General features: G+C 47.9%; 1 protein-coding gene across 17 annotated transcripts in view; it reads left to right on the top strand.

Moving 5' to 3' along the window:
* Window positions 1-24,575, top strand: part of LOC140599793 (adenylate cyclase type 1-like) — a 531,081-nt gene that overhangs the window by 81,206 nt on the left and 425,300 nt on the right. For 9 of the 17 annotated variants that reach the window (XM_072765007.1, XM_072765009.1, XM_072765008.1 and 6 more), the window contains 2 exons: window positions 78-333; window positions 10,650-10,726. The exons of 1 other annotated variant lie outside the window; for it this stretch is intronic. In XM_072765007.1, coding sequence (XP_072621108.1) covers window positions 78-333; window positions 10,650-10,710 — 317 coding nt within the window. In that variant the 3' untranslated portion in view covers window positions 10,711-10,726. Of the gene's footprint in view, window positions 1-77; window positions 334-10,649; window positions 10,727-15,194; window positions 19,286-24,575 lie in introns of those variants that run through there. 7 more of the 17 variants (XR_012002779.1, XM_072765018.1, XM_072765017.1 and 4 more) reach the window with 3 other exon arrangements.

The following is a 24,575-nucleotide window of genomic DNA, read 5'->3' as shown; positions in this document are numbered from 1 at the left end:
CTCCTCCCCCTTCACCCCCGCCCCCTACGCCCCCTCCCCCTCCACCCCTGCCCCCTCCACCCCTCCACCCCCTCCAGGTGGGCTGTCTGCCCTGGGCCTGGAGCTCCAGCCCCAACAGGACCCTGGTGGTCCTGATGCCCGGTGGCCAGAGCGCACTGCTGCCCGCTGTACCCTGCGAGTCTGCGCCCACTCCCTGCTCTGCGGCCTGGTGGGCACGCTCCTACTGGCCATCTTCCGGCGAGTGTCCTCCCTGCCCAAAATGATCCTACTCCTCGTGCTCACTGCGTCCTACATCCTGGTCCTGGAGCTCAGCAGCTACACCCGGGCCTCGGGGTAGGTGCGCTGCTGCCGTGCCCCCTGGACGCACATGTCGGGCGCTGCCTGATTCCGCGGCTTCTCCGTGTGTCCATTTGGCCAACGAGGCCTCGGTTTGGACGGGAAGTGCTGCAGCCGGGCAGGTGGCAGGTGCTGCAGACTGGTCTGCCCCGGGGGCACGTGGATGGGTCTTGGGCCCTCTGTACTGAAGAGGTTTACCTCCTCCCCTCCCCCACCTCCCCCTGGGGCAACGCGGTGTCCGGGCTCAGCTTCGAGCCCATCATGGCCATCCTGCTGTTCTCTTGCACGCTGGCCCTGCACGCCCGGCAGGTGGACGTCAAACTGCGGCTGGACTAGCTCTGGACGGCACAGGCAAGAGGCCCTCCGTGTGCTCCACGGAGGGTGGGGTGCGGCAAAGGAGCCCCTGGGGAGGGGCCGTGCGGGTGGAGGGGCTAGTGCTGGGGCAGGACGGGGACCAGGGGAAGCTGAGCACAGCCACATGAGCCCCGCCTGACAGGCACAGGAGTTTGGTGGCATCCTGAGCAGTGAGCTCCCCATCCCCAGAGGGGTCTGGCAGTAGGGCTGCCGCGCAGAGTGGCTCAGCCTTTGCTGCGCTGCACGGGACAGTGGGTCTCCCCAGGGTCATGGGAGTGTACAGAAAACGCTGACTCTTGCACCGCCCACCCATGTTAGTAGGTGTGCGGGTGCAGGTATGCGAGCTGTCGGCCCCGAGCCCGGGGAGGGAGGGGATGACTACCGGAGGCGTGGGCTGTGCACCTGCCAGGTGACCAGCACACCGGTGCACGTCTGGGCCAGCCGGGCATGCGCGAGGTGCCCCCCTCGTCCCCTGCTGTGTCCCTTGTCTCTGGATGGGGAGGCCTTCCGGCCTGCTGGACAAGTCCACCTGTGCCACTTGCAGACGTCTGGACCCTGGGTGGAGAGCCTCCCTTGGCTTCCCTGGCTAGAAGTGGGCAGGGGGCGCGCCCTAGAACAGAGTCGGTGGATGCGAGCTCTCGGGAGCTTTCTAATCCTGATGTATTACAAAGCCGCTCTCTATCATCCGAGGCATTTAATTGTGTCTGGTCTTCATGGCAGCCCTGCCCAGGGCATGAGCCTGCAGGTGGGGAGCAGGGCAGCGATGTGAGGTGCTCCGGCCCGGGCAGCTGGTACATGGCCCAGCGGGGAGGAGCCAGGGTCTGAGTGGTGTCCGGAGCAGGGGGGCAGTCGCCTCATCCTGGGAGCCCCGTGTCCAGCCTGGGGCCCCCCTGGGGGCCAGGATGCAGGGAGAGCCAGTGTTCGATGCCAGACAGGTGGAGCCCAGAGGATTGGGGGGTGAGGTCGCCCTCGCCGAAGAAGACCATGGGCTGCAGAGACCAGCACGGACACCTGGAAGTGATGTTTGGTGGCCGTGTGGGCGTCCTGTGGCCTGGTCCGGGTGACACATAAAACCTCCAGCCTGGGTGAGGATACAGTGACTAGTTCCCCACCAGGACGGGCTTGGCGGCGGGCCTGGCGCGCAATAAGCCCTCAGTGCGGCTGGCTGGCCTCCGGACGCCGCCTTGTTCACCTCTTGGGACGCTCCACCCGCAGGAGGCCAGTCTGATACTTCTCTGGTTTTGTTAACCTGGGAAAGACAGGTCCCGGCTAAGGATGTCCGGGCAGGACGCGTGTTCGGGACCATGAAGGGTGATCCTGTTCCTCCGGGTAGACAGAGGAGGGAAGACCCGTGTGCGTGCGCGTTTGCGTACCTGAGTACATAGGTGGTCTGCACACACGTCCGTATGCCGGGGAACAACATAGCCTAATTATTCTTTTCTGCGTAACACCGCACTGAGGTTAAAACCGCTCTCTTCACGCTTCATTCCTGTAAAGTATGCGGTTCAGTGGTTTCCAGTGTATTTACCGACTTGGGCTGCCGTCGCAATGGTCAGTGTTAGAGCATCTTCACGTTCCCAGAGAGCCCTGTCCCCAGCAGCGGTCACTCCCTATGTCTGCTGCCCCATCCCCGTGGATGCGTGCTTCTGCTCACTGCTCATTGCCCATCCCGTGTCTACTCTGGGCAGCCCACGCCCCCGAGTCCTGGGGAGACCCCTGATCTGAGGGGCTTGCTGCCTGGTGCCGTCTTCACCGTACACCTGGATTCTGGGTTCTGGGTGGGCAGAGGCCCTGGAATGCTGAGCCCTCTGGACCCCTGTCCAAGGGGCTGGGACGCCCTAGGGGGCGGGTGTACAGTGTTGGCTGGAGTCTCCCTGCAGACCGGGGAACGCACCCGATGCTGGCTCTGTCCCAGAAGGGACTTGAGCTGCCACCGTCATCCCACGTGAGGGCCCGATCACAACCTGGATTGGGTGGGTCAGGGGTAGGACCCTCAGCTCACCTGAGATGGGCTGGTCTAGGGCCACTGCAGGTGCCCCGAAGCAGGCCACCAGACAAGACTCAGGGCCTTCAGCCAAGGGACCCGGCCGGCCCTCTGTGACCGTGCCGGGAGGGGTCCAGCCGCGTTCTCCCTGCGCCTGCTGATGCTCCGCCCTAGCCAAGCCCGGAGGTGTCAGGTCGGAGCCGCTTCCAGACAGGCGGCCACATACGTGGGCTCCCAGAAGGGAGACCCGACCGCTGCTGTTTGCCACCGCCTCACCAGGTGATGGAGCACAGCGTCTCTCGTGGGCTGTGCCAGGGGACTCAGGGGACCCTTGTCTGGCTGCAGCTGGCTGTCCAGGGGCACGGGGCTGGCTGGTCCCTAGAGGTGCCCAACCCGCGGTCAGCTGGCCCGTCTGGTTTCAGGTCTTTAGTTGCGATTAGCTACTCAGCTTGAGGAGAGCAGTCAGGGTGTGCTGGAGAGTCGGGTTGGCCTGGCGTGTGCGCATCTGGCTTCCGGCTTGTTCACCAGGCACCTGCCATGCGGCCAGCGCCACAGGCAGAGGCTGCGGTGCCCCGTCTGGGTTGGCAGGCGCTCTTCTCGGTGCCCCTTTAGATGTTGTAAGCCCAGTGTTTGGGCCTGCCCTGGGGTTCCCCACTGACAACACCCCGGGCCCCCACCTCTCGGTGAGTTTTCCGGGGAGCTCAGTGGCAGGGAGACCCTCCACGTGTCACTGGGAAGGGGTCCTACATGCGATGCACTGACATATTTTCCCAAGGATGTGTAACAGGAAAGGCCACCTCACCTTCCTGTAAACCCAGCAAAACAAGGACATTTCTCGACTTTTCCCGCTTGCCCTGTGGGTCCATAAGCCTGTCACGCAGACATCACGGTGTCTCACACCGTTGTGGAACGGTCAGGCCAGGCCTGGGGGCTAATTATTTTCAGACCCCGGGTGGTCACAGGAGCCTGCATGCTTGAGCTTCCTCCTCCTTTGTGGCCACTGCAATGCCTGTGTTCCAGAGCCGTGTTTCCTTTGGATTCCGCAGACAATCGGGACGCCGACCTCAGTTTGGATGATAGTAGGGCAACTTGTTCCTGCACAGGGAATGCCTGTCTCGGGAGGGTGATTCCCATCGGTGGTGGCGCCATAGTGGCGGGACTCGGAGGGAAGGTGGCCTGGCTGCGGCTTGCCTGTCATGCGGGTACGGTTCTGTGAGTTGTTGGATTCGCTTTGCCAAAATGTGGTAAGGGGATTTGCGTCGGCGCTCATGAATAATGTAGTTCTCTCATTGTCTTTTATACATTCATTCATTCATTCATTTATTTCTGTAAATTTATTTTTTATTGGTGTTCAGTTTGCCAACATATAGGTTGTTCTCTCATTTTCTAGGCCAGACAAGGCTTTGAGGTCAGAGCGAAGCAGGCCTCACCAGTGGGGACCTGTTCCTTCCTTTGCGGGTTTCTGGAAGAGTTCGTAGAATTGGTACCATTTCTTCCTCAGACGTTCTGGGTAGTGAAGCCCTTCGGCTTGGATTTGTATGTCTGTCTTTAGAGTAGGAAGGTTTTAACTAAAATGAGCTTCTCTAAAGATAAAGGGCCATAAGGCTTTCCTTCTTTTTTTTCTTTTTTGAGGTAGCTTTTGGAATTTATGTCATTGCCTGAACGTTGTTCATTCGATTATCACAAACTTGTTTTTACTATTCCCTTCTTACCCACTTTACCATTTGTAGGATTTGTGGTGACATCCCCTCTCTCCTGATGTAGGATTGTGTAGACTCTTTTTTTTTTTTTTATCAATGTGACTAGAAGTTGATACATTTTATTCATCTCAAGAAATAGCTTTTGGTCTTTTTGCCTTTCTCTGTTATTTTGAGTTTCCAATTTCATTGAATTCTACTCTGATTTTTATTTTCTTCTGATAACTTTGGGGTTAATTTACTCATGTTCTCTAGTTTCTCAGGATGATTTGTACTTTCTCTAACTCAGGGGTTTTAGTGTACATTTTCCTCCAAGTCCTGCTTAATTCACAAATTTTGACATTAAATGTTATTTCATTATCCTTTGGCTCAGAGATCTTTGTTGCTGTTGCTGTTGTTGTTGTTGTTATTGTTCTTCTTCTTTCTTCTTTCTTCTTCCCATGAGTTATGAAGACATACATTCTTTTGTTGAAGATTTCCCAGGGATCTTTCTGTTACTCACTTCTCCTTAGTTATACTGTGGTCAGAGATTATACCTTGAATTCTTTTAGATTTCTTGAGAAAGAGGGGCACGTGGGTGGCTCGGTTAAGCTACTGAACTGATTCTTGAGAATTCTATCATCCCTGTCCAATTTTGTGGCTGTTGGATGGTGTGGGTTTTTTAAATTTATTTAAATTTTTAAATTTTTTTATTTTTTTTGATGGTGTGTTTCATGAATGCCAATGAGGCCACCCTGGCCGAGGATGCTCATAGGTCTTCTATGCCCAAATGGACTTTATGCCCAAATATTCTACCAATTTTTGAGAGAATGATGTTGAAATCTCCCGTTGTACCCGTAGACAGAATTTTGTGTGGTTCTACCAATTTTTCCTTTATGTATTTTGGCAATTCATTATTAGGTGCATAATAAATGTTTAGGATGAGGATGTCCTCTTGGTAAGTTGAAACCTTTGTCCCCTTTATTACTATGGAAAGAGCTGCTTTTCCCAGGTAATGTCCTTGGCTCTGCAGTATACTTTACATGATATTATATAGGTAATCCTGCTCCCTTTATATATTTTTCATCATTTTACTTTTAACTTATTTATGTATTTTTACCTAAGGTGGGTTTCTCATAAGCAAAACGCAATTGGACCAACATACAATTGGACCTTGCCTTCTTTTTTTTTTTAATTTTTTTTTTAATTTTTATTTATTTATGATAGTCACAGAGAGATAGAGAGAGAGGCAGAGACACAGGCAGAGGGAGAAGCAGGCTCCATGCACCGGGAGCCCGACGTGGGATTTGATCCCGGGTCTCCAGGATCGCGCCCTGGGCCAAAGGCAGGCGCCAAACCGCTGCGCCACCCAGGGATCCCCTGGACCTTGCCTTCTTATCCAACTTATAAATCTCTGCTTTTTAAATTGAGCTGTTCAGACCATTTATAAGTAATATGATTATTGATGCATTGGATTTTAATTTTTATCTTGCTGTCTCCTATTTGTCATGTCTGCCCATCTGTTCTTTGTGGTTTTTTTCCCCTCTTTTTCTGCCTGCTTTGGATTAAATATTTTTGTTATTCTATTAAAATATATAACAGCATTTAATGTTCCATTTGTAATGAGTATTGATTACTTTATTAATAGTAGTAATTCATTTGTCTCTCTTGCTCTCCCTCTTTTTTTTCTCTTCCTCTTTTTGTTAGCTGCATTCTTTGTTGTATTATTGCTTTAGGTTTCAAGTTTTTATATAAATTCGATGGCTAACATATAGCTATTATTACTTTCAAGGGTACTTTTTAGTGATCCATCACTTACACATAATGCTCAGTGCTCATCACAGGTGCCCTCCTTAATACCCACTCCCTCTCTCCCCTCGCCTCAGCAACTGTCAGCGTGTTCTCTGTAGTTAAAAATCTGTTTCCTGGGGATCCCTGGGTGGCGCAGCGGTTTGGCGCCTGCCTTTGGCCCAGGGCACGATCCTGGAGACCCGGGATCGAATCCCATATCAGGCTCCCGGTGCATGGAGCCTGCTTCTCCCTCCGCCTGTGTCTCTGCCTCTCTCTCTCTCTGTGACTATCATAAATAAATAAAAAAATTAAAAAAAATCTGTTTCCTGCTTTGCGTCTCTCTCTTTTCTCTCCCTGTGTTCATCTGTTTCATTTCTTAAATTCCATACATGACTGAAATTATATGGTGTTTGTCTTTCTCTGACTGACTTATTTCACTTAGCATAATACGCTCTAGCTCCAACCAGGATGTTGCAAATGGCAAGATTTCATTCTTTTTTGATGGCCAAGTAGTATTCCATTGTATATATAGACCACATCTTTTTTGTTTTTGTTTTTACGTTTGTTTTTATTAAAATTCAATTTTCCACCATATAGTATAACATCCAGTGGTTGTCCAACCAAGTGCCCTCCACAGTCACCCAGTTACCCCATCCCCCCACCCACCTCCCGTTCTGCAACCCTTTGTTTCCCAGAGTTAGGAATCTCTCATGGTTTGTCTCCCTCTCTAATTTTTCTCGCTCAGTTCCCCTCCTTTTCCTTATAATCCCTTTCACTATTTCTTACATTCCACGTATGAGTGAAACCATATGATGATTGTTTCTGCAGTTGACTTTTTCACTCATCATAATACCTTCCAGTTCCTGGAGGGTATTATGCTGAGTGCAGTAAGTCAATCGGTGAAGGACAAACCGTGTATGTCCTCATTCATTTGGGGAATATAAATAATAGTGAAAGGGAATATAAAGGAAGGGAGAAGAAATGTGTGGGAAATATCAGGAAGGGAGACAGAACATAAAGACTCCTAACTCTGGGAAACGAACTAGGGGTGGTGGAAGGGGAGGAGGGCGTGGGGTGGGGTGAAGGGTGATGGGCACTGAGGGGGACACTTGACGGGATGAGCACTGGGTGTTATTCTGTATATTGGTAAACTGAACACCAATAAAAATTAATTTATTAAAAGAATAATAAAAAAATAAAATAAAGAAAAAAAATACCTTCCAGTTCCATCCACATCAAAGCAAATGGTGGGTATTTGTCCTTTCTGATGGCGGAATAATATTCCATTGTATACATAGACCGCATCTTTATCCATTCTTCTGTTGAAGGATATCTCGGCTCCTTCCACAGTGTGGCTATTGTGGACATTGCTGCTATAAACATTGGGGTGCAGGTGTTCTGGCATTTCACCGCATCTGTATCTTTGGGGTAAATTCCCAGCAGTGCACTTGCTGGGCCGTTGGGTAGCTGTATTTTTAACTGCTTGGGGAGCCTCCACACAGTTTTCCAGAGTGGCTGCACCAGTTCACGTTTCCACCAACAGTGCAGGAGGGTCCCCCTTTCTCTACATCCTCTCCAACAGGTGTTGTTTCCTATCTTGTTAATTTTCACCATTCTCACTGGGGTGAGAACACATCTTTATCCTTGCACATTGATAAATGTTTAGGCTCTCTTGGTAGTTTGGCTATTGTTGATAATGCTGCTATAAACATCAGGGGGCATATACCCCTTCGAATCAGTATTTTTGTATCTTTTGGGTAAATACCTAGTAGTGCATTTGCTGGATCTTAGGGTAGTTCTATTTTAACTCTTTGTGGAAACTCCATACTGTTTTCCAGAGTGGCTGTACCAGTTTTCATTTGCACCAGCAATGAAAGAGGGTTCTCCTTTCTTTACCTACTCACCGACACTTGGTGCTTCTTGTGTTGTTAATTTTGGCCATTCTGACAGGTGTGAGATGATGTCTCATCATGGTTTGATTTGTATTTCCCTGATGATGAGTGATGTTGAATATCTTGTCATGTGTCTGTTGGCCATCTGTGTGGCTTATTTGGAAAAATGTCTATTCGTGTCTTCTGCCTATTTCCTAGCTGGATTATTTGTGTTTTTGGGTGTTGAGTTTGATAAGTTCTCTATAGATTTTGGATCCTAACCCTTTATCAGATATGTCATTTGTAAACCTCTTGTTCCATTCTGTAGGCTGCCTTTTCGTTTCATTGATTGTTTCCTTCATTGTGCAGAAGATTTTTATCTTGATGAAGTCCCAAGAGTTCACTTTTAGCTTTGTTTCCCTTTCCTCTGGAGACATGTCTAGGAAGAAATTACTATGGCCAATATCAGGGAGGTTACTCTGTGTGTCTTCTGGGATTTTTATGGTTTCGAATTTCTTTTGAATAAATTAATTGGTCTGTAGTATGTAAGAAAGTGGTCCAGTTTCATTCTTCTGCATGTGGCTGTCCTTACACCATTTGTTGAAGAGGCAGTCTTTTTTTTCCCATCGGATATTGTCTCTTGCTTTGTTAAGGATTAATTGACCGTAGAGTTGAGGATCCATTTCTGGGCTCTCAATTCTGTTCCGCTGATCTGTGTGTCTGTTTTTGTGCCAGTACCATAGTGTGTGGATCACAGCTTTGTAATACAGCTTGAAGTCCAGAATCGTGATGCCTCCCACTTTGCTTTCTTTTTCAAGATTGCTTTAGCTATTTGGGCTTTTTTGTGGTTCCATACAAATTTGGGGATTGTTTGTTCTAGCTCTGTAAAAAGGGCTGGAGGCATTTTGATCCGAATTACATGACATGTGTGGATTGCTTTGGGTAGTATAGATATTTTAACCGTATGTGTTCTTCAAATCCACGAGCATGGAATCTTTTCCATTCTCTGGTGTTCGCTTCAATTTCTTTCCTGAGTGTTCTATAGCTTTAGGAGTATAGATCTTCTACCTCTTTGGTTAGGTTTATTGCTGGGGGCGGGCCTGTCTGTGGCAGCTCTGTGGGGGGCGTGGCCGGGGCGTGGCCAGAGCTTCCATGGCCAGAGCTTGCCTGGCCAAGTTTTGGATGGGCGTTGCCTGTGTTCTCCCCCAGGGTTTTGATGGAATCTCGTCTCACATTTACATCTTTCATCCATTTTGAGTTTATCTTTGTGTCTGGTGTGAGACAGTGGTCCAGTTTCCCTCCTCTGCATGTGGCTGTCCAGCATTTCCAGTGGCATTTATGGAAGAGACTTGTCTTTTTTCCAGTGGATGGTCTCTCCTGCTTGGTCGAATATATGGTCTTGACCATCGAGTTGAGGGTCCACTTCTGGATTCCTCTTCTGTTCCATTGGTGGCTGTGTCTGTTTTTCTGCCTGTACCATACTGTCTTGGATTGCACAGCTTTGCAACGCAACCCGAAATCCGGCATTGTGCTGCCCCCCGCTGTGGTTTTCTTGGCTACCGTTCCCGTGGCCATTCGGGGTCCTTTCTGATTCCACACAAATCTTCAGATGATGTGTTCCAGCTCTCTGAAGAGAGTCCGTGGTATTTTTGATAGGGATTGCGTTCTTTGTGTAAATTGCCCACGTTGACGTTTCCCAATATTCATTCTTCGGATCCATGAGCATGGAATAGTTTGCCATCTCTTTGTCTTCCTCAGTCTCTTTCAGACGTGTTCTGTCGTTTTTCGGGTTGAGATCCTTTACCTGTTTGGTTAGGTTTATTCCTAGGTAGCTCATGTTTTTGGGTGCCATGGTAAATGGGGTCGACTCCTTAATTTCTCTTTCTTCAGTCTCATCGTTAGTTCACCACTGCTGAACTCATTTCTGGGTCTGGACTGCAGCCAGCCTTGGGTGGCTAAAATCTCCTCAATGCTGGGTTAATCAGGACATCTGGCCCTCCTTCTGCCTTGTCCTCCACTGTCTTCCCCATGATCTACGCTATTCCCCTCTGAGTCTCAAATCAGAGCAGCCTTCAGTGCCCCCACTTATCTTAATCAGATGAGAATAATGGGAGAGATGACGTATTTGAAGAAGCCTTGCGGGAACAATTGCAAATAGCAATAGAAAGGCCACTGACTTCTGGGCATTGATTTTGTACCCTGCCACACTGCCGAATTTCCTGTATGAGTTCTAGCAGTCTTGGGGTGGAGTCTTTTGGGTTTTCTAGGTGTCCGGTATCACGTCATCTGCGAAGAGGGAGAGTTTGACTTCTTCTAGGCCGATTTGAATGCCTTTTAGTTCTTTTTGTTGCCTGATTGCTGAGGCTACGATGTCTAGTGTTATGTTGAATAGCAGTGGTGAGAGTGGACATCCTTGTCTCCTTCCTGATCTTCTTCGGGGAATAGCTCCCAGCGTTTCCCCCTTGGGAATGATAATTTGCTGTGGGCTTTTCATAGACGGCTTTGAAGATGCTGAGGAACGTTCCCTCTATCCCTATACTCTGAAGCGTTTGGATCAAGAATGGATGCTGTATTTTGTCAAATGCTTTCTCTGCATCTATTGAGAGGATCACCTGGTTCTCGTTTTTTCTCCTGCAGATCTGATCAGTCACATGGAGTGTTTGACGAGTGTAGAACCAGCCTTGCGTACGAGGGATAAATGCCACCTGGTCACTGTGAGTAACTTCTCAATGTACCGTTGGATCGTATTGGCTCGTATCTTGTTGAGAATCTTTGCATCCGTGTTTATTGGGGACATCGGTCTATCACTCTCCTTTTTGGTGCGGTGGGGTCTTTGTCTGCTTTTGGACTTGAGGTGATGGTGGCCTCGTAGAACGAGTTTGGAAGTAATCCGTCTCCAGAAGCTTCAGCTGGCCTCACTGTAGTCTCTGTGGCAGGCTCTTGATGGGGTTCAGGATGTTGCTCAGTGGCCAAAGTCGTTCGCTCCACTGAGGCAGGTGGCAGGTCCGGCATGTGCGGGAACCCGAAAGCATGCACCTGGGCGTGCACTTCCTCCAGGGTGGCCACGGATACAGGTAGCTCTTGCATGTCGGCACAGTGAGTCAGAGGTGTTACCACCCACGTGCATTGGTTTGGTCTCAGCAGCCTGGCTTCTCGGCTCGAGCCGTGACCAGCTCGATCACCTCTGGCCCTGAAGCTTAAAAGGCTGCGAGGTAGGAGCTGGGGCCGGTTGTTGAGGTGGTTCAGGATATTGCACAGGGGCGGACACTAGTTGCTCCACTGATCCGGGTGGCCGCACTGGCATGTGTTGGACCCTGATGGCATGCGTCGGGACATCATCTACCGCGAGGGTGGCCGAGATTGCAGGTGGGTCCTCCTTGTCGGGAGAGTGAATGAGAGGTGTGACCACCTCGTGCATTGGCTTCGACTCCTCAGCTGGCATCTGCGCTCTGGCCAAGCACTCAGCACTGACAGCCCTGCCCAGCTCGATTACCTCAAGCCCAGAAGCTTTATTAGGCCCCATCTTCGGAGCTGGGGTGGGCTGCTGACATGGTTCATGATGTTGCTCAGGGGCCGAAGCTGGTTGCTGCACTGAGGCAGGTGACTCCTTTGGCAAGGCATGCCGGGGACATTGATAGTGGGTGCCCGGGGTAGCTCTTCTTGCAGGGTGGCCAAGTGTGCAGGTGGCTCCTCCAGGTCGGGACAGTGAATCAGAGGTGTGACTGCCATTACTCATTTCTGGGTAATAATTTAGAGATCACTACAACCTAAGTTCCTATGATAAGGGTTTTATGTGTCTGTCAGCCGGCTTTATGACGTTCTTTGGTTTGCATGAAAAACTCTATTCCTCCTACAGGATAGAATTCGAAGAGCAATTTATATTTAGAAGATGTTTATAATAAGCCTTATGGGCTCGGTTTATCGTAGTGGTCTCTTGTTATTCAAATGCTATATTTTCTCAAATGTAGATTGTACAGTTGTGCCTGGGAGGCGTGTGCACTGCATGAAAGTAGGATCTGTGAGGCACTCTAGCCATCGTCACAGCGTATGGTATTCCTGTAGACACTTACTTAAACCACAAAATATTGGCACATTGCTTTCTTTCTTAGCAGGTAGAAAATGTACATGATAATAAAAATGTTACCTGATTGAAGAAATTTAATTTATTCGTTTCACAATGAAGAGTCTGACGATGAGAGATGTGTCCTAAATGGCTACCTACTTATGCCTCATGCTTATTATATGTGTCAGATTGAAATATTTCCCATCATCCTGGTAAGTTGAGGAGTAAGGCCCCCCTGAGTGCGAGCCGAACACAAGGGCATGAGGCTTTGCTCGAGGTGTGGTGCATGGCAATTAGTCCTTTCTGTTTACAGTCACTCCGGGGTGGGGTTCGGGTCTGGAGTGATATCCTCTCCTGCCCTGCCTTCTGTGCTGTTTGTAGGTGGACACATCCCACATTTGTCATTCTCCCACTGAATTGTATATCCAACTACTCATGTAACCTCTCCTCCAGTTTCTGCAAAGAAACATGATCTCACCAACTCCCCCCGAACACACTCATCTGTTTTCTTCACCCCTATGACTTGACTGCAAGGCTGTCTTCCCAGTTACTCAGCCTCCAGACCTCAGACGTGTCTTTAATTCCTTGCTGTCTTTCAAACCCCCATCCAGTGCATCAGCAAAATACCTTTTATCTTGACCTTCAATATAGATCCAGAATCCAGCTGTTTTCTATTATCTCCACTGCTAGATCCCAATTCAAGAGACCATCTTCTCTTGCCTGAATTCTTCAGAAGCCTTTTGTGGGGTTTTCCTGCCTTTCCCCATGCCCCGCTGTAAGATTCTACACGGAGCAGCCATCTCGATCCACTTAAAGCAAAAGTAAGATCCTATAACTCTTCTGATACCATTTGAAGGCTCACCCAGCTCAGTCACTGTAAAAGCCAAAGTGAGGATGGTGGTCAGAAGGCCTGCGTGACCTGTCTGCCCTTCCTTGTCTCTTTTATCACAACCTCTATGTCTGCCTTCCTGACCACTCTGTGTCTTCCTTTACTGTTTCTCAGAAACCCATACAAGTGCCCACTCTTGGACTCATTCTAGCCGGTTCCCTCGCCTAGAAAATTCTTTGTCTCGAATTTCTCTCAGAAAGCCTTCACTTGCTTCAAGTCTGTTCCCAGAGGTAAACTGTTCATGAAGGCCTACATTGATCATTTATTCTAACTGTAAATCCCATCTCCCTGGCACCCCTCATTTCCGTTGTCCTGCTCCATTTTTTCTTTGCTACACGTCTCTTTCTAAAATGCGATGTGATGTTTTGTATTCGTTGCTAATTACTGGTTTCCCACTCTAGAAGCATCACCAGAGCAGGAACTTTTGCATCTTTCTGTCTCTGCTCTACCCAATGAGCTGAAGACCGTGCTTTACACAAGATAATAGCTTATTGAATAATTGAACAAATAAACTATAAGATACAGAATTTCCACTCACTCATTGGACAGATATATTGAGTGCCAACGATGTGCCAGTCCCTGTACCAGCCATTGCCATACAGTAGAAAGCAAAAGTCCCTTGTACCCACGGAGCGTGCTCACGGCCTATCCAGAGGACAGTCACTTTAGAAATATTCATACAAACAAGTGGCTCCAGGAAAAGTGGGAAAGGTGCTATGAAAGAAAATGACAATGTACCATAAAATATCATAATGGAGAGAAGTAGCTTAAATTGGAGGTTCAGGGAAGACCTCGTTAAAGAAGTAACATATCTGATGAACATTGTAAGGCTAAGTTCCTACATAGGAAATCTTAATAGCAATTGAGATGTTGAAGAATGTAAAAAAAAAATGTTGATGGGAGTCTCCAAAATTGAGAAAGATTGAAAAATGGTCAGGGCAGGTGGAACATAATTAATAGATAGGAGAGCAGCATTAGATGTGACTAAAGAAGTCAGCATGGACTAGATCACACCAGGCTTTATTGGCTCAGAGGGTTTTGATTTCATCCAAGGTGCAAGGAGAAGACTTTGAAGAGAACTAATAAGCAAAGTAACAACATAATGATGTTTGGGGCTTTGCACTATTAGGCTACCTGTTGTGGGTTTGGGAATGATTCAGAAAAGAACAGAGTTAGGGATACCTGTTGTGTGTGGGGGGCTCAGTCGGTTGAGCCTTTGCCTTTTGGCTCAGGTCAGGATCCCAGGGTCCTGGGATCCGCCCTGCGTCAGGATCCCTGCCCAGTGGGGCATCTGCTTCTTCCTCTCCCTCTGCCCCTCCCTGCCCCGACTCATGCACTCTCTCTCATCCTCTCTCTAGGAGATAAAAGTCGTCTTTAAAAAAATTGAAAGACTTGAGTTACAAGTTGGAAGGCCACCCAGAATGCAAAGATATTAGTTCTAGTGAGAGATGACAGTGGGACATACAAATGTGACCTGGGTGCTGACTATAGAGAAGAAAATAATAAGATGGATGTAAAGTATATTTTAAATTAGAACGGTCATGGGTTAGATGTAGAAAGAGATATGGCTGCCTGGTTTCAGTCATAAGCAAATGGATGGATTCAGGTAGATAGAAATGTTGGGGTGAGAAACAGATAATAACATAATGAATCATTGACCACCTTTGTGGGGAGATGGGGATTAGGAATCAGATGATGGGGATCCCTGGGTGGCTCAGCGGTTTGGCTACTGCCGTTGGCCCAGGGCACGATCCTGGCATCCCGGGATCGAGTCCCACGTCAGGCTCCCAGCATGGAGCCAGCTTCTCCCTCCTCCCGTGTCTCTGTCTCTCTCTTTCTCTCTCTATATCTATCATGAATAAATAAATAAATCCTTAAAAAAAAGGAGATAAAAAAATTATGTCCATTGTTTGAGGTTAATCGGGTTCATTTTGGTGATCATCCCATAGTTTATACATGTTGTCCCGTATTGTCCCAGAAGGCTCTGAAAGAGTGCCTGAGTCTCACAGTTTTGCACGGAATGAACACAACGGGCTAGATACTTAAGGCACGGAAAGCTTGTGAGATGTTGTGTAATATGCGTCATCCTGAGTATCTCTTTTCATCCTCACAACAGTAAATGTAGAGTCCGTCTTCCTCAGTTCTTGTCTTCAGGGTCTGGGCTTGGAAAAATCTCCACCTGCTCTTCCTTTATTTTCACTGTGGGTTGTGATTTTTTTTTTTTTTTGAGTCTGGGTAGACCAGATGGGACCAGGTGAGGAGCAAGGATTTGGCCTACAGCAAAGCTTGGGAAGGAATGTAAATATCTGTAAATATCGCGAGCCCTGAGAGGACAACGCCCACAGCAGAATGTCCATGTGAATGAATCACCGACACGGCAAGCCTGGGCACAGGACAAGGGTAGGTATTCTAGGGGTCCAAACTTGGCAGGGGACACAATGAGAAACGGGGAAAGCATGCAGCTGTGAAAGGTGTCCCCACAACAGGACAGCCACAGGCGAAGGTGGTATTCAAGAGTTCGGATAAAGGTTGGCACCTCATTGTTTTGGAGAAACACACTGAGAATGCAGTTTGGGTAGCTAGGATTGTTAAGAGGCCCATGTGATGGAACAATCAGAATATCCTTGCAGAGCCGTTTCATCACTAGTGTTCAGTGCCCTTCTTGAATTCCTGGGTGAGACCAACAGATGTGCACCAGATGAAGCCGAGCCAAGCCCGAGGCAGTGACGTGTACAGACTGTCGATTATGGTATAGAATGATTCCTCCGGTGAGCCTTCACTCACACCTACTCCTGGGTCGAGCAGTTTCTTGTTGCCTCTGCTGCATTGTTAAGTTTGACACCGCATGGACTGGTGGTCTCATCATCGTCTTTAGAGTTCGAAGACTCAGCCAAATGCATAGGTAACATTCTACTTGCTCTTCTCTTACTTTTAATCATAGAAGTTGCCTAAAAATGTGACTAATGTATTCAAGGCCTTGAAGAGTCATTACTGAGAAACTGAAACAAAGGTGAAGATCCAGAAAGACCGTAACTTTCTGCTTCAAATTCCGCGTGTCTGTTTCTCATTGACTTTGCGTGCTATCAAATCACAATGACTGAGGCTCCCGGGAACCATTGAGCAAAGTATCGTGTGTCATCTAAGCTGGGATGTATTTAAAACACTGCATTATCACTTCGCTAAATAAGATAAGATGTCTTTTTTTCCACATCTGAAGCTAGATGTGGTCAGATTCGTCTACAAATTCCAAAGAACATAGCCTAATACCAGGTACTATGAGCCCGTTTCAAAGCCAAGGGTGAATGATGTCTGGAATTTATGTCCCTGCCAGTTTCACACATCTTGGAACGATATAGTTCCTAACAAGGTAGAGATTAGCTGTCACAGCCTTTAAGTGGCAGTTTGGTACAAAAGGACCATGGTTTTTGTCAGGTTTAATCTGATCGGTAGTGAACTGGAAGAGAGGCCAGTCAAAAGTTGGTCGAAACAGGCTTTCATTTTTTTTTATTTATTTTTGTTGAAACCGGCTTTTAATGGGCTGCGCTCTCTGGCTAGGTTATGCAGCCCGCAGGCAAGGGAGAGAGCATGGGGTGGGGGTGTCGCACCCATGCCAACTGCAGTGAGGTCTCTAAAGAGTTTTTTGTGGTAAGATGGGAGCAGGGCGGCATTCCAATTAGGGCAAGGGTTACAGGTCTTGGTGTGCTAAGTTAGGGTTGGGCAGCAAGGTGGCCTTATTGGGCCTGGGGGTCGGCCGTTTTGAGGTTCCCAGTCTCGCTGGCCCAACATTCAGATCTTTTTGTTATGTTATAATGGGGCGACGATTCAGATCCGGCTGCTTCCTGCTGATTTTGGGGCGTCGTGGTGCCTGTCGGAGGTGGGCAGGCCAGCGTAGGGATATAAAACAAGTTAGTTGATTGATAACTGAGATATTTCGTGGATTCCTTCCTTGATGATTCGGAGAAAGCAAGGGGCCACCATTAATAGTATGCCAAGGATCAGGAGTGGGCTTAGAGAGAGGAGGAGCCATGTGGTTAGTGGGGTCTGCCACCATTGGGGTGTAGTTGGGCCGACAGGGTGATACTGTGTTTGGAGAGACTCCCGACCTTTGGCGAGGATGTGGAGATTGGTTTCCACTCCACCTGTTTCGTTGATGTAGTAGTAGCGATCTTCATTGAGACACGTACAAGTTCCTCCTTTCTCGGCCGTGAGGAGGTCCAAGAGACATCGGTTCTGTAGAGCTACCTGGGCCACCGGGTTTATTTGGCGTTGTCGGGAAGCAAAAGACTCTGCCGGAGCTTCGATAGCCATCTGAGGCCTCTCGGATAGGTCCCTGGAGGAATCTGCAGACTGGAATAAGGGCCCCGTACCCAGTGGCCACCAGGGTTGAGGCCAGGGAGACCCCGACAACCAGTGGGAGAAAGATCACTCGTTTCTGCTTTTCCGGGGTGGGGGGGGGCTGGTGAGGAGGGCTACTTCTGCCTGACTATAGATGGTTAATCGCGGAACTTGGGAGACAGGCAGACAGGAGGGAGGCAGAGGTATTGAGAGATTTAGATATGGAGCCCTGGCACCAAAAGAATCGGCCAATAGCAGCATGATGAGAGGTGACTTTTGACCGGGTGACGTTGCACAGGGATGAGTTGGGGCGGAATAACAGAAGGGGAATTGATGGTTGAGAGGGTCACTAAATAGGGCAACATTAGTGAGAGAGGGATGAGGCAGGCGCTGGAGGTGTGTTTGCGGGTCTGGTGCAGCTGAATGCACTTGGGGAGGGGAATGGCCACAAGGGGAGTTTTGCCTAAAGAGGCACAGATGAAACGGTGGGACAGATTGCCCATGCAGGAAAGGCTGGCGAGGGAAGTGCCTTGTTGGATAAGTTTTATCCAGGAGAAGGGGCCCTGGTCCTGAGTTGGGTAGGCCTGTAGGTGGGTGCTCCTGGAGTACGGGTGACTGAATCCACATGGGCCCGCAGGAGGGCTCTTAGACGAGTTAGGGAAGGTAGGTAAGTAAGATAGGAGAGGAGGAGGTGATGTTGGAAGATTTTAAGGGAGCAGGAAGGGCCGCCCCGTAGAGAAGCTCAAAGGGACTAGGCCCGACGGCCCTCTAGGGGTGGCTCTGAGCCTTCTTAAAGCCAGCGGGAGGAGGGTCGGCCAGGACAGGTGGGGATTTAAGAGTAAGTTTGGTGAGATGTTCCTTGAGAAGGCCGTTAGCCCACCCTAGGTTACCCGAAGACTGGGGGTGATATGGGATATGGAGTTTCCAGGTAATATTTAGGCTCTTGGAGTCTTGCCTGGTGATGCTGGAGATGAAAGCTGGGCCGTTGTCAGATTGTAGGATCTCCAGGAGGCTGAATCTCGGAATGTTGTGTTCGGTGAGTATGGTGGCCGCTACATCCGCCATCTCCCGAGCTGTAGGGAAAGCCTCTGCCCACCCTGTAAAGGCGTCCACTGAGGTTAATAGGTAGCGAAAGGATTTATTGGGCGGCATGTGAGAAAAGTCTGTTGGACCCTTGCTCACGGATGCCAACGTGTCCCGGTGGACGCCCCAGAGACTCAGACCACAGACAGGCAGATGCAACAAGCAAGAGGGTTTATTGAACGTTTGAGCAAACGGGCTCTCATCCTCAGAGGGGGCAGAGCGCCGATTAGCAATTACAGGCATCTTTTAAAGGCAAAGAAAACGCGGGAGTAGCATAGCATTCAGGTTATGACGTGATTGATTTCTTTGAAGGTCAACATGACCATGTTCAGGGACTTTTCCAGTCAGGGCGAGGTGGGGGATAGTTTTCCTATCTCAGAAAAACAGAATGTTTTTGTTGCTTGAATTTATGGGAGGCACCTGGATGGGCTGTCTCAGGGTTAGGCCTGGTCCCACTCCCGGGGACGGGGGTGTGGGGTTTCTTCAGTCCAGCTGCCAGTCCTTGCCAGGTTGGTAGCTGTGGAGCTGGTGATTGGGTCTTGGCCTGCGAATTCCCCCTTGAGCATTTACAGTGGAGCAGGTTTTGCAAGACTAATCCACCTCTCTAATTACCTTTTGGAGATGTGGGTAGTAGAAAAGGGGTCCTGGGAACTGGTGTAAGGCCTTGGGACCTATGTGTAGGGATTGGCGCATGTCTGAAATGATCATAGGAGCTAAATGGTTTGGAAGAGCGAGTTTCTTCTGAATGAAGATCCAGTCTTTTTCCCCGGCTATTCTTCCCATCTCTTTTAGTGTGTGAGTTTCCTCATCTGTGTAAGTGGGGGGAATGTGGTGTGTTGAGGAAGAGGAGGGGAGCTGGTGAGGAGCCTAAGGCAGTGGCTTGGGCAGTTGAGTCGGCTTTGTTGTTGGCCCAGGACACCGGGTCCTTGGAGGATTGGTGTCCATGACAGTGGACAATGGCTACTTCAGTGGGAAGGCTGAGGGCCCCTAGTAGTTTTGAAATGAGGGGCCCATAGATTATGGGGCTTCCCTTGGTTGGAAGAAGCCTTTGCTCTTGCCATAGGACAGAATGTGTATGTGTGCTGAGGGAGGGATATTTGGAGTCCGTGTCTATGGTAGCTCGTTGCCCTTTGGACAGGCGAGGAGCCCTGGTGAGAGCTCTAAGTTCTGCCTTCCGAGAGCTTGTCCCGAGGAGGAGGGAACTGCCTCTAGGATGGCGTCTAGGGTAACGACGGCCTATGCTGCGTGTCTCTGGCCACAAAGAGTATTTGGTCAGGGTTAGGGAAGGGCTGATTGGAAAGTCCTGGATGTGGAGGAGTCAGCTCTTCCAGGAGTTGAGAGCAGGGATGGGAGGGTTCCGGGTTAGCAGAGGGGGTAGGTAGGAGGGTAGCAGGACTTAGCCGAGGAGAAGCTGATAGATAGATGTCAGGATTTTCGACGAAGAGGAGCTGGGCAGGCAGGGATTCTAAGGAAGGAACGTGAGGCGGAGAACCCATCCAGGCTGCAAGAGAGGAGGGGGGCAGTCCGTGGAATAGAGGAGGTGCCATCAGTTCCCATCACCGCTACTGGAGAGGGGAAGCTGGTCCCCGAGTAGGAAGGCACAATGGAGTCGGTCGCCCCCGTGTCCAACAGGAAAGAGATAGGCTTCCCCGCTCCCTGGAGCAGGACCCTGGGCTTGGCCTGGGTTAGGGGGTGTCCGAGTCTGGGCCCCGTCAGTCATCGTCCAATCCGAGTCGTTGAAAGGCTGGACTTCCCGGCTCAGGGTTTCCTCTGTGTGGAGGCGCCGAGGATCCCCCGAGACCCGGGCAGGCGGATTTCCAGTGGCCCGTCGTTCGACATTGAGGGCATTGCCGCGTTGGCTCCTTGGGATTGGGACATTGAGGGGCCATTGTCCCTCGGTGCCGCATCTGAAGCAAGCCCCAGGCAGGGTTCGGTTGGTTCCTGCATTCTGCGGGCTCATGGAGCCCGCTGGCCGCAGGGCTGCCCCCGAGGCTTGGGTCTGGAGTTGGACCTTCTGCTGGAGCCTGGCCTGCCTCTTAAGTTCAGCCACTTCCTCTCGGGTGTTAAGGACTTTAAATGCCATTTTCACCAGGTCGGGCATGGGAGTTTGAGGACCCTCCACGGTCTTTAGTTTTCTTCGGATATCGGAGGAGGACTGATAACCACTGCAGTGGTAATCCATTTTAGCGCATCTGTAAGGACCAGTGCGGGGGGGATCAGGGTGAGACTCTTGAACAGTCCGCGTAGGAAAAACATGACTCATGATGCTGGGAGTGGCATGCACACGGAGATTTTCTTACCCTTTAAGTTTCGTGGCAGAAGTCTCTCTTTTTATTCGGGTCTGATTCATAAAACACAACCCACTACGTAAATTTCTCATGAGAAACTTTCCATGAAATGGTATAAGGAAAGAGGTCTTCCAGGTGTTTCTCCCGCAACTTCTGAAGTTCTGCGTTTTCAAGCGTGACCTGTGGTGGTTGATTTTTCTTCTGTTTTCCTTATGAGGAGAACATTTTTAAAGGAGACTGCATGATTCAGAGCTGTTTTATGAAAGTTCCTTAAGATCGACAAAATGAAAAGAAGGAAACCATTTCCTGTAGCTTCACTCTGAGGGACACAACCCCCCTGTCTCTGGCTTGTGACGCTTCCACGGCGCACTCCTGCAAGGATGGGAGCTTGCTGTCTTCTCGCTGGTCTGTGGTGGGATTAGGGATGACCCCCGTGTGAATCTGACAGCGGGAAAGCTCTCGTAAGCCCTGGTTTTAATCTGGTTCTGAGTTCACCTGTGGAGTCGTGCCGAAACGCAGGTTTCGTTCTCAGCTTTGTTCTAGGGGTTCACTAGCTCATGACAGAGTTCAGGAACTGGGTGAGTAGTAGTAAGGAAGCCGTCTCTGTTGGATGAAAAGCGTCTTTATGATCTCCTATCTATGGGCTCATTTTCTAACTTACGAAGCACCGTCAGGGAGTCTTGTGGGCTCTCAACCTTCAATCCGTTTTCACGTAAGAACGACTTTTGCTCTGAACTCCCAGAAGAATGACAGGACGTTTGGAATTTCTGTTTAGATTTCCATAGTGTTGCTGCTTTCAAAGCAATTTTTATTCCTTACTCGGCCTAATGGTTTCTACTTTTTCTTACATATGCAATTGAATTTAAAGTTTTTTTTTTTTAATTTTTTTATTTATTTATGAACTCACAGAGAGAGAGAGAGAGAGAGAGAGAGACAGGCAGAGGGAGAAGCAGGCTCCATGCCCCGGGAGCCTGACGTGGGATTCGATCCCGGGTCTCCAGGATCGCGCCTTGGGCCAAAGGCAGGCGCTAAACCGCTGCGCCACCCAGGGATCCCTGCAATTGAATTTAATATAGGAATGCAGTTGACATCCAATCATAATGCTCATTTGTTAGTTAAAGGCTATTTCAGTCTATAACACTTTGATCCCTAGGAATTTAGCTGTGGTTTTATGAGTTTTCCCATATGATTGCCCACAAATTTATATGTTGACTAAAATTGTAACAGGTTTAAACTGTCCAAACAAATTACTTAGCAATTAAACCTCCAGCAAAATTGTAATTCATTTTAAATTTATCACAGAGGTTTGATGCTCTTTCCGAGCAAAACAACGGGACATAAGGGTGACATACAGAAATTCGGTATTTTGCGTGAACTGTTCCCGACAGGACAAAAACATTCCCAGCACTGGGCACAGCAAAGCCTTCCACTAATGTGAATTAATTTTGTAGCGAGGGATCACTTGGGAGGATTCCTGCTTTTGAGTTTTATTCAGGTTTCATTCTCTGAAGCACCCTTTCCATAAATTTGTGTTTTATTCCTAATTTGTCGTACTTCACCTTTTGATATTTAAACGATTCACATGCAGCTAACTGAAGTTGCGGTGGTATTCGCTTCTATATCAGGTTATCACCTGCTACGTTGAGAATTGCAAAACCAGAGCACATTACAAAGAGTCAGTTGGACTTTGATACCCAAAATTGCATTTACGAGGTTCACACTCCTTTGTATTTCACCAGATAGAGACAGCAACAGTGTTCTCATGTATTGTGTGCTTCAGCCTCTGTGCCAGAATTTATAGTGTCTGGATTTTAATATGTAGTGTTGATCTGTTAACCAAAGTTGTTTTGTTTGGTTTAGTTTGGTTTGGTTTGGTTTGGTTTGGTTTGGTTTTGTCCACAGAGGCATGGACACCTGCTTCTGGTGAGTCTTTACGCTGAATATACATACTCAGTTTGTCGCTATGTATGTATGTATGTCACTTTGAGGTTCTCTCTCGCCAGTGTTACCATTCTTGACAAAAAAGACAGTCTTTGTGTTTGATGTCCTTTCTGGTTTGTTAGCCAGGGTCTACCAAAACCATTACTTTTTGATGACACTTCAGTTTTGGCCCAGAATGTCACAGTCTGCATTGAATGCCTCATTTCATCGATCCCTCGTGGCTTTTAATTAAGTTTAGCAGCATTTGAAGATTTTCTTTCACTAAGGGGATTCAGAGGAATCAGAGTCTTTCTCTACATTTTTTAAGTCATTCCATAAAAATATTCCTGTGACGTAACCTGAACTCAAAACGCATTTCGTCAAAAGGGAGAATTAATCCGGTTTGATGAGCAAGTTCCGAATTCGATATGCTTTGTTTGATACTTGGTCCCGATGCTACGCGTCCCGTCTTTCTGTTGTAGTTTTGTGTTCCCGTGCTAATTTTGCATACATCCTTGCTCAGGAGTCTGGGGATTAGACTGCATTCTATCCCTGTTATATGTCAGCTGGTATTTTCATTATTTTCATCTTGCTTGCTTTCAGATTTTCCCCTCCTTCCCCAACTTTTCCAATTGTTGAGGCCTTTTATCTTTTTTTCTTGCCTGCTTTCTGGGAGTTTTGTTTAAGGGAAATGAACCTCTTGCTTCTTACAATTTATGTTTTCCTAGCTATCTTATGGCCTTCCTCATTACTTAATTTTCTTAGGAAGATGAGCAGTTAAAAAGAAAACAAGATGAATATATGTTTTTGTTACTGTGATAGGGAAAAATCTTTATCATTTCTTGTCGAAAGCATTCTTCCACCCCAAGCATTTTACATACTAAAATGAATCTGTTGCCTATACGGAATGGAAGCCTAGCATAGCAGTAAATGTTTCCCTCAGAAATACAGTTTTTTACTGATTGTTAGCCATTTTGATTTCATTTATTAATGACTTTGTCACTGATCAGAAAACCTTGAGGTAGTATTTCTGTTTACTACGTTGGGAAAAAAATAATTAGGATCATTATTTGTAACTCCAACATAGCTTGTTAATTTTCAAGTTCATCGTACCAGAATATGCGCATGCGTGTGTGTTTGCAATCGTATTGATGTTTCAGAGTGTCTTCCTAAAAATTTACAATGTCTATAGATAGCTATTTCAACATTTTGTGAGGTCTTACTTTTCTTTGTTCTTTTATTACAATAACAGCCAGTAAATAGCCCATACTTTTGGTTGTGTCCTATAAGAATTTCTGCTTGGAATACTTGGAAAGAATAATGCTAGTGTTCTACGAATTTTGTCTTAATCATCAATTATCAACTATTTTTTAAACGATTTTTATCTTGAGTATGATAAATATCATGTAGTCAAAGACTGTTTAGTTTAAACATATAATATTCTTCGGTCGATAGTTTATGAGATTCATTTCATAGAACTGTCTTTATGTTTCCTTTTTGTGCTCAGTGTCCTTTTGTAGAAATCCAGATTGACTACTTTACACTGTGCATATATTTAGAGCATCACAAATGTGGGCCATGAAAAGGATAATTTCATGGTATCGGTGAAACTCTGGATAGAATTTTCTGTCCTATCATCTGTCAGAACTTTAATGTGTTAACTTTACATTTCCTAAGTGTACTCAGTTATATCCTGAACCGGAAAGGTCGTTGAATATATGACACCTATAAGTCCATACCTATTGAAACTGTAATTAAGATGCACTTTGCCATTTTGACCAAAATGTCATAACAGCAGAGGCACGCCTAAGTCTCTTAGTGGGTTAGTGCTTGATGTCATTGAGAGCAGTATAGTCGAGAGTAACCCTGGTCCCTGAGCCTCACATGAAAACACATTCTGTACCAGAGGGTGGAGTACCTTTCACTTCTTCTCGACACCTCTTTTATTTTTTTAAAGATTTTTATTTATTTATTCATAGAGACAC

This window comes from Vulpes vulpes, chromosome 7 (assembly GCF_048418805.1).
Source record: "Vulpes vulpes isolate BD-2025 chromosome 7, VulVul3, whole genome shotgun sequence".
Lineage (NCBI taxonomy): Eukaryota > Metazoa > Chordata > Mammalia > Carnivora > Canidae > Vulpes > Vulpes vulpes.
Note: the sequence above shows the minus strand (reverse complement) of the source record. Positions and strands in the feature narration are given on the sequence as shown.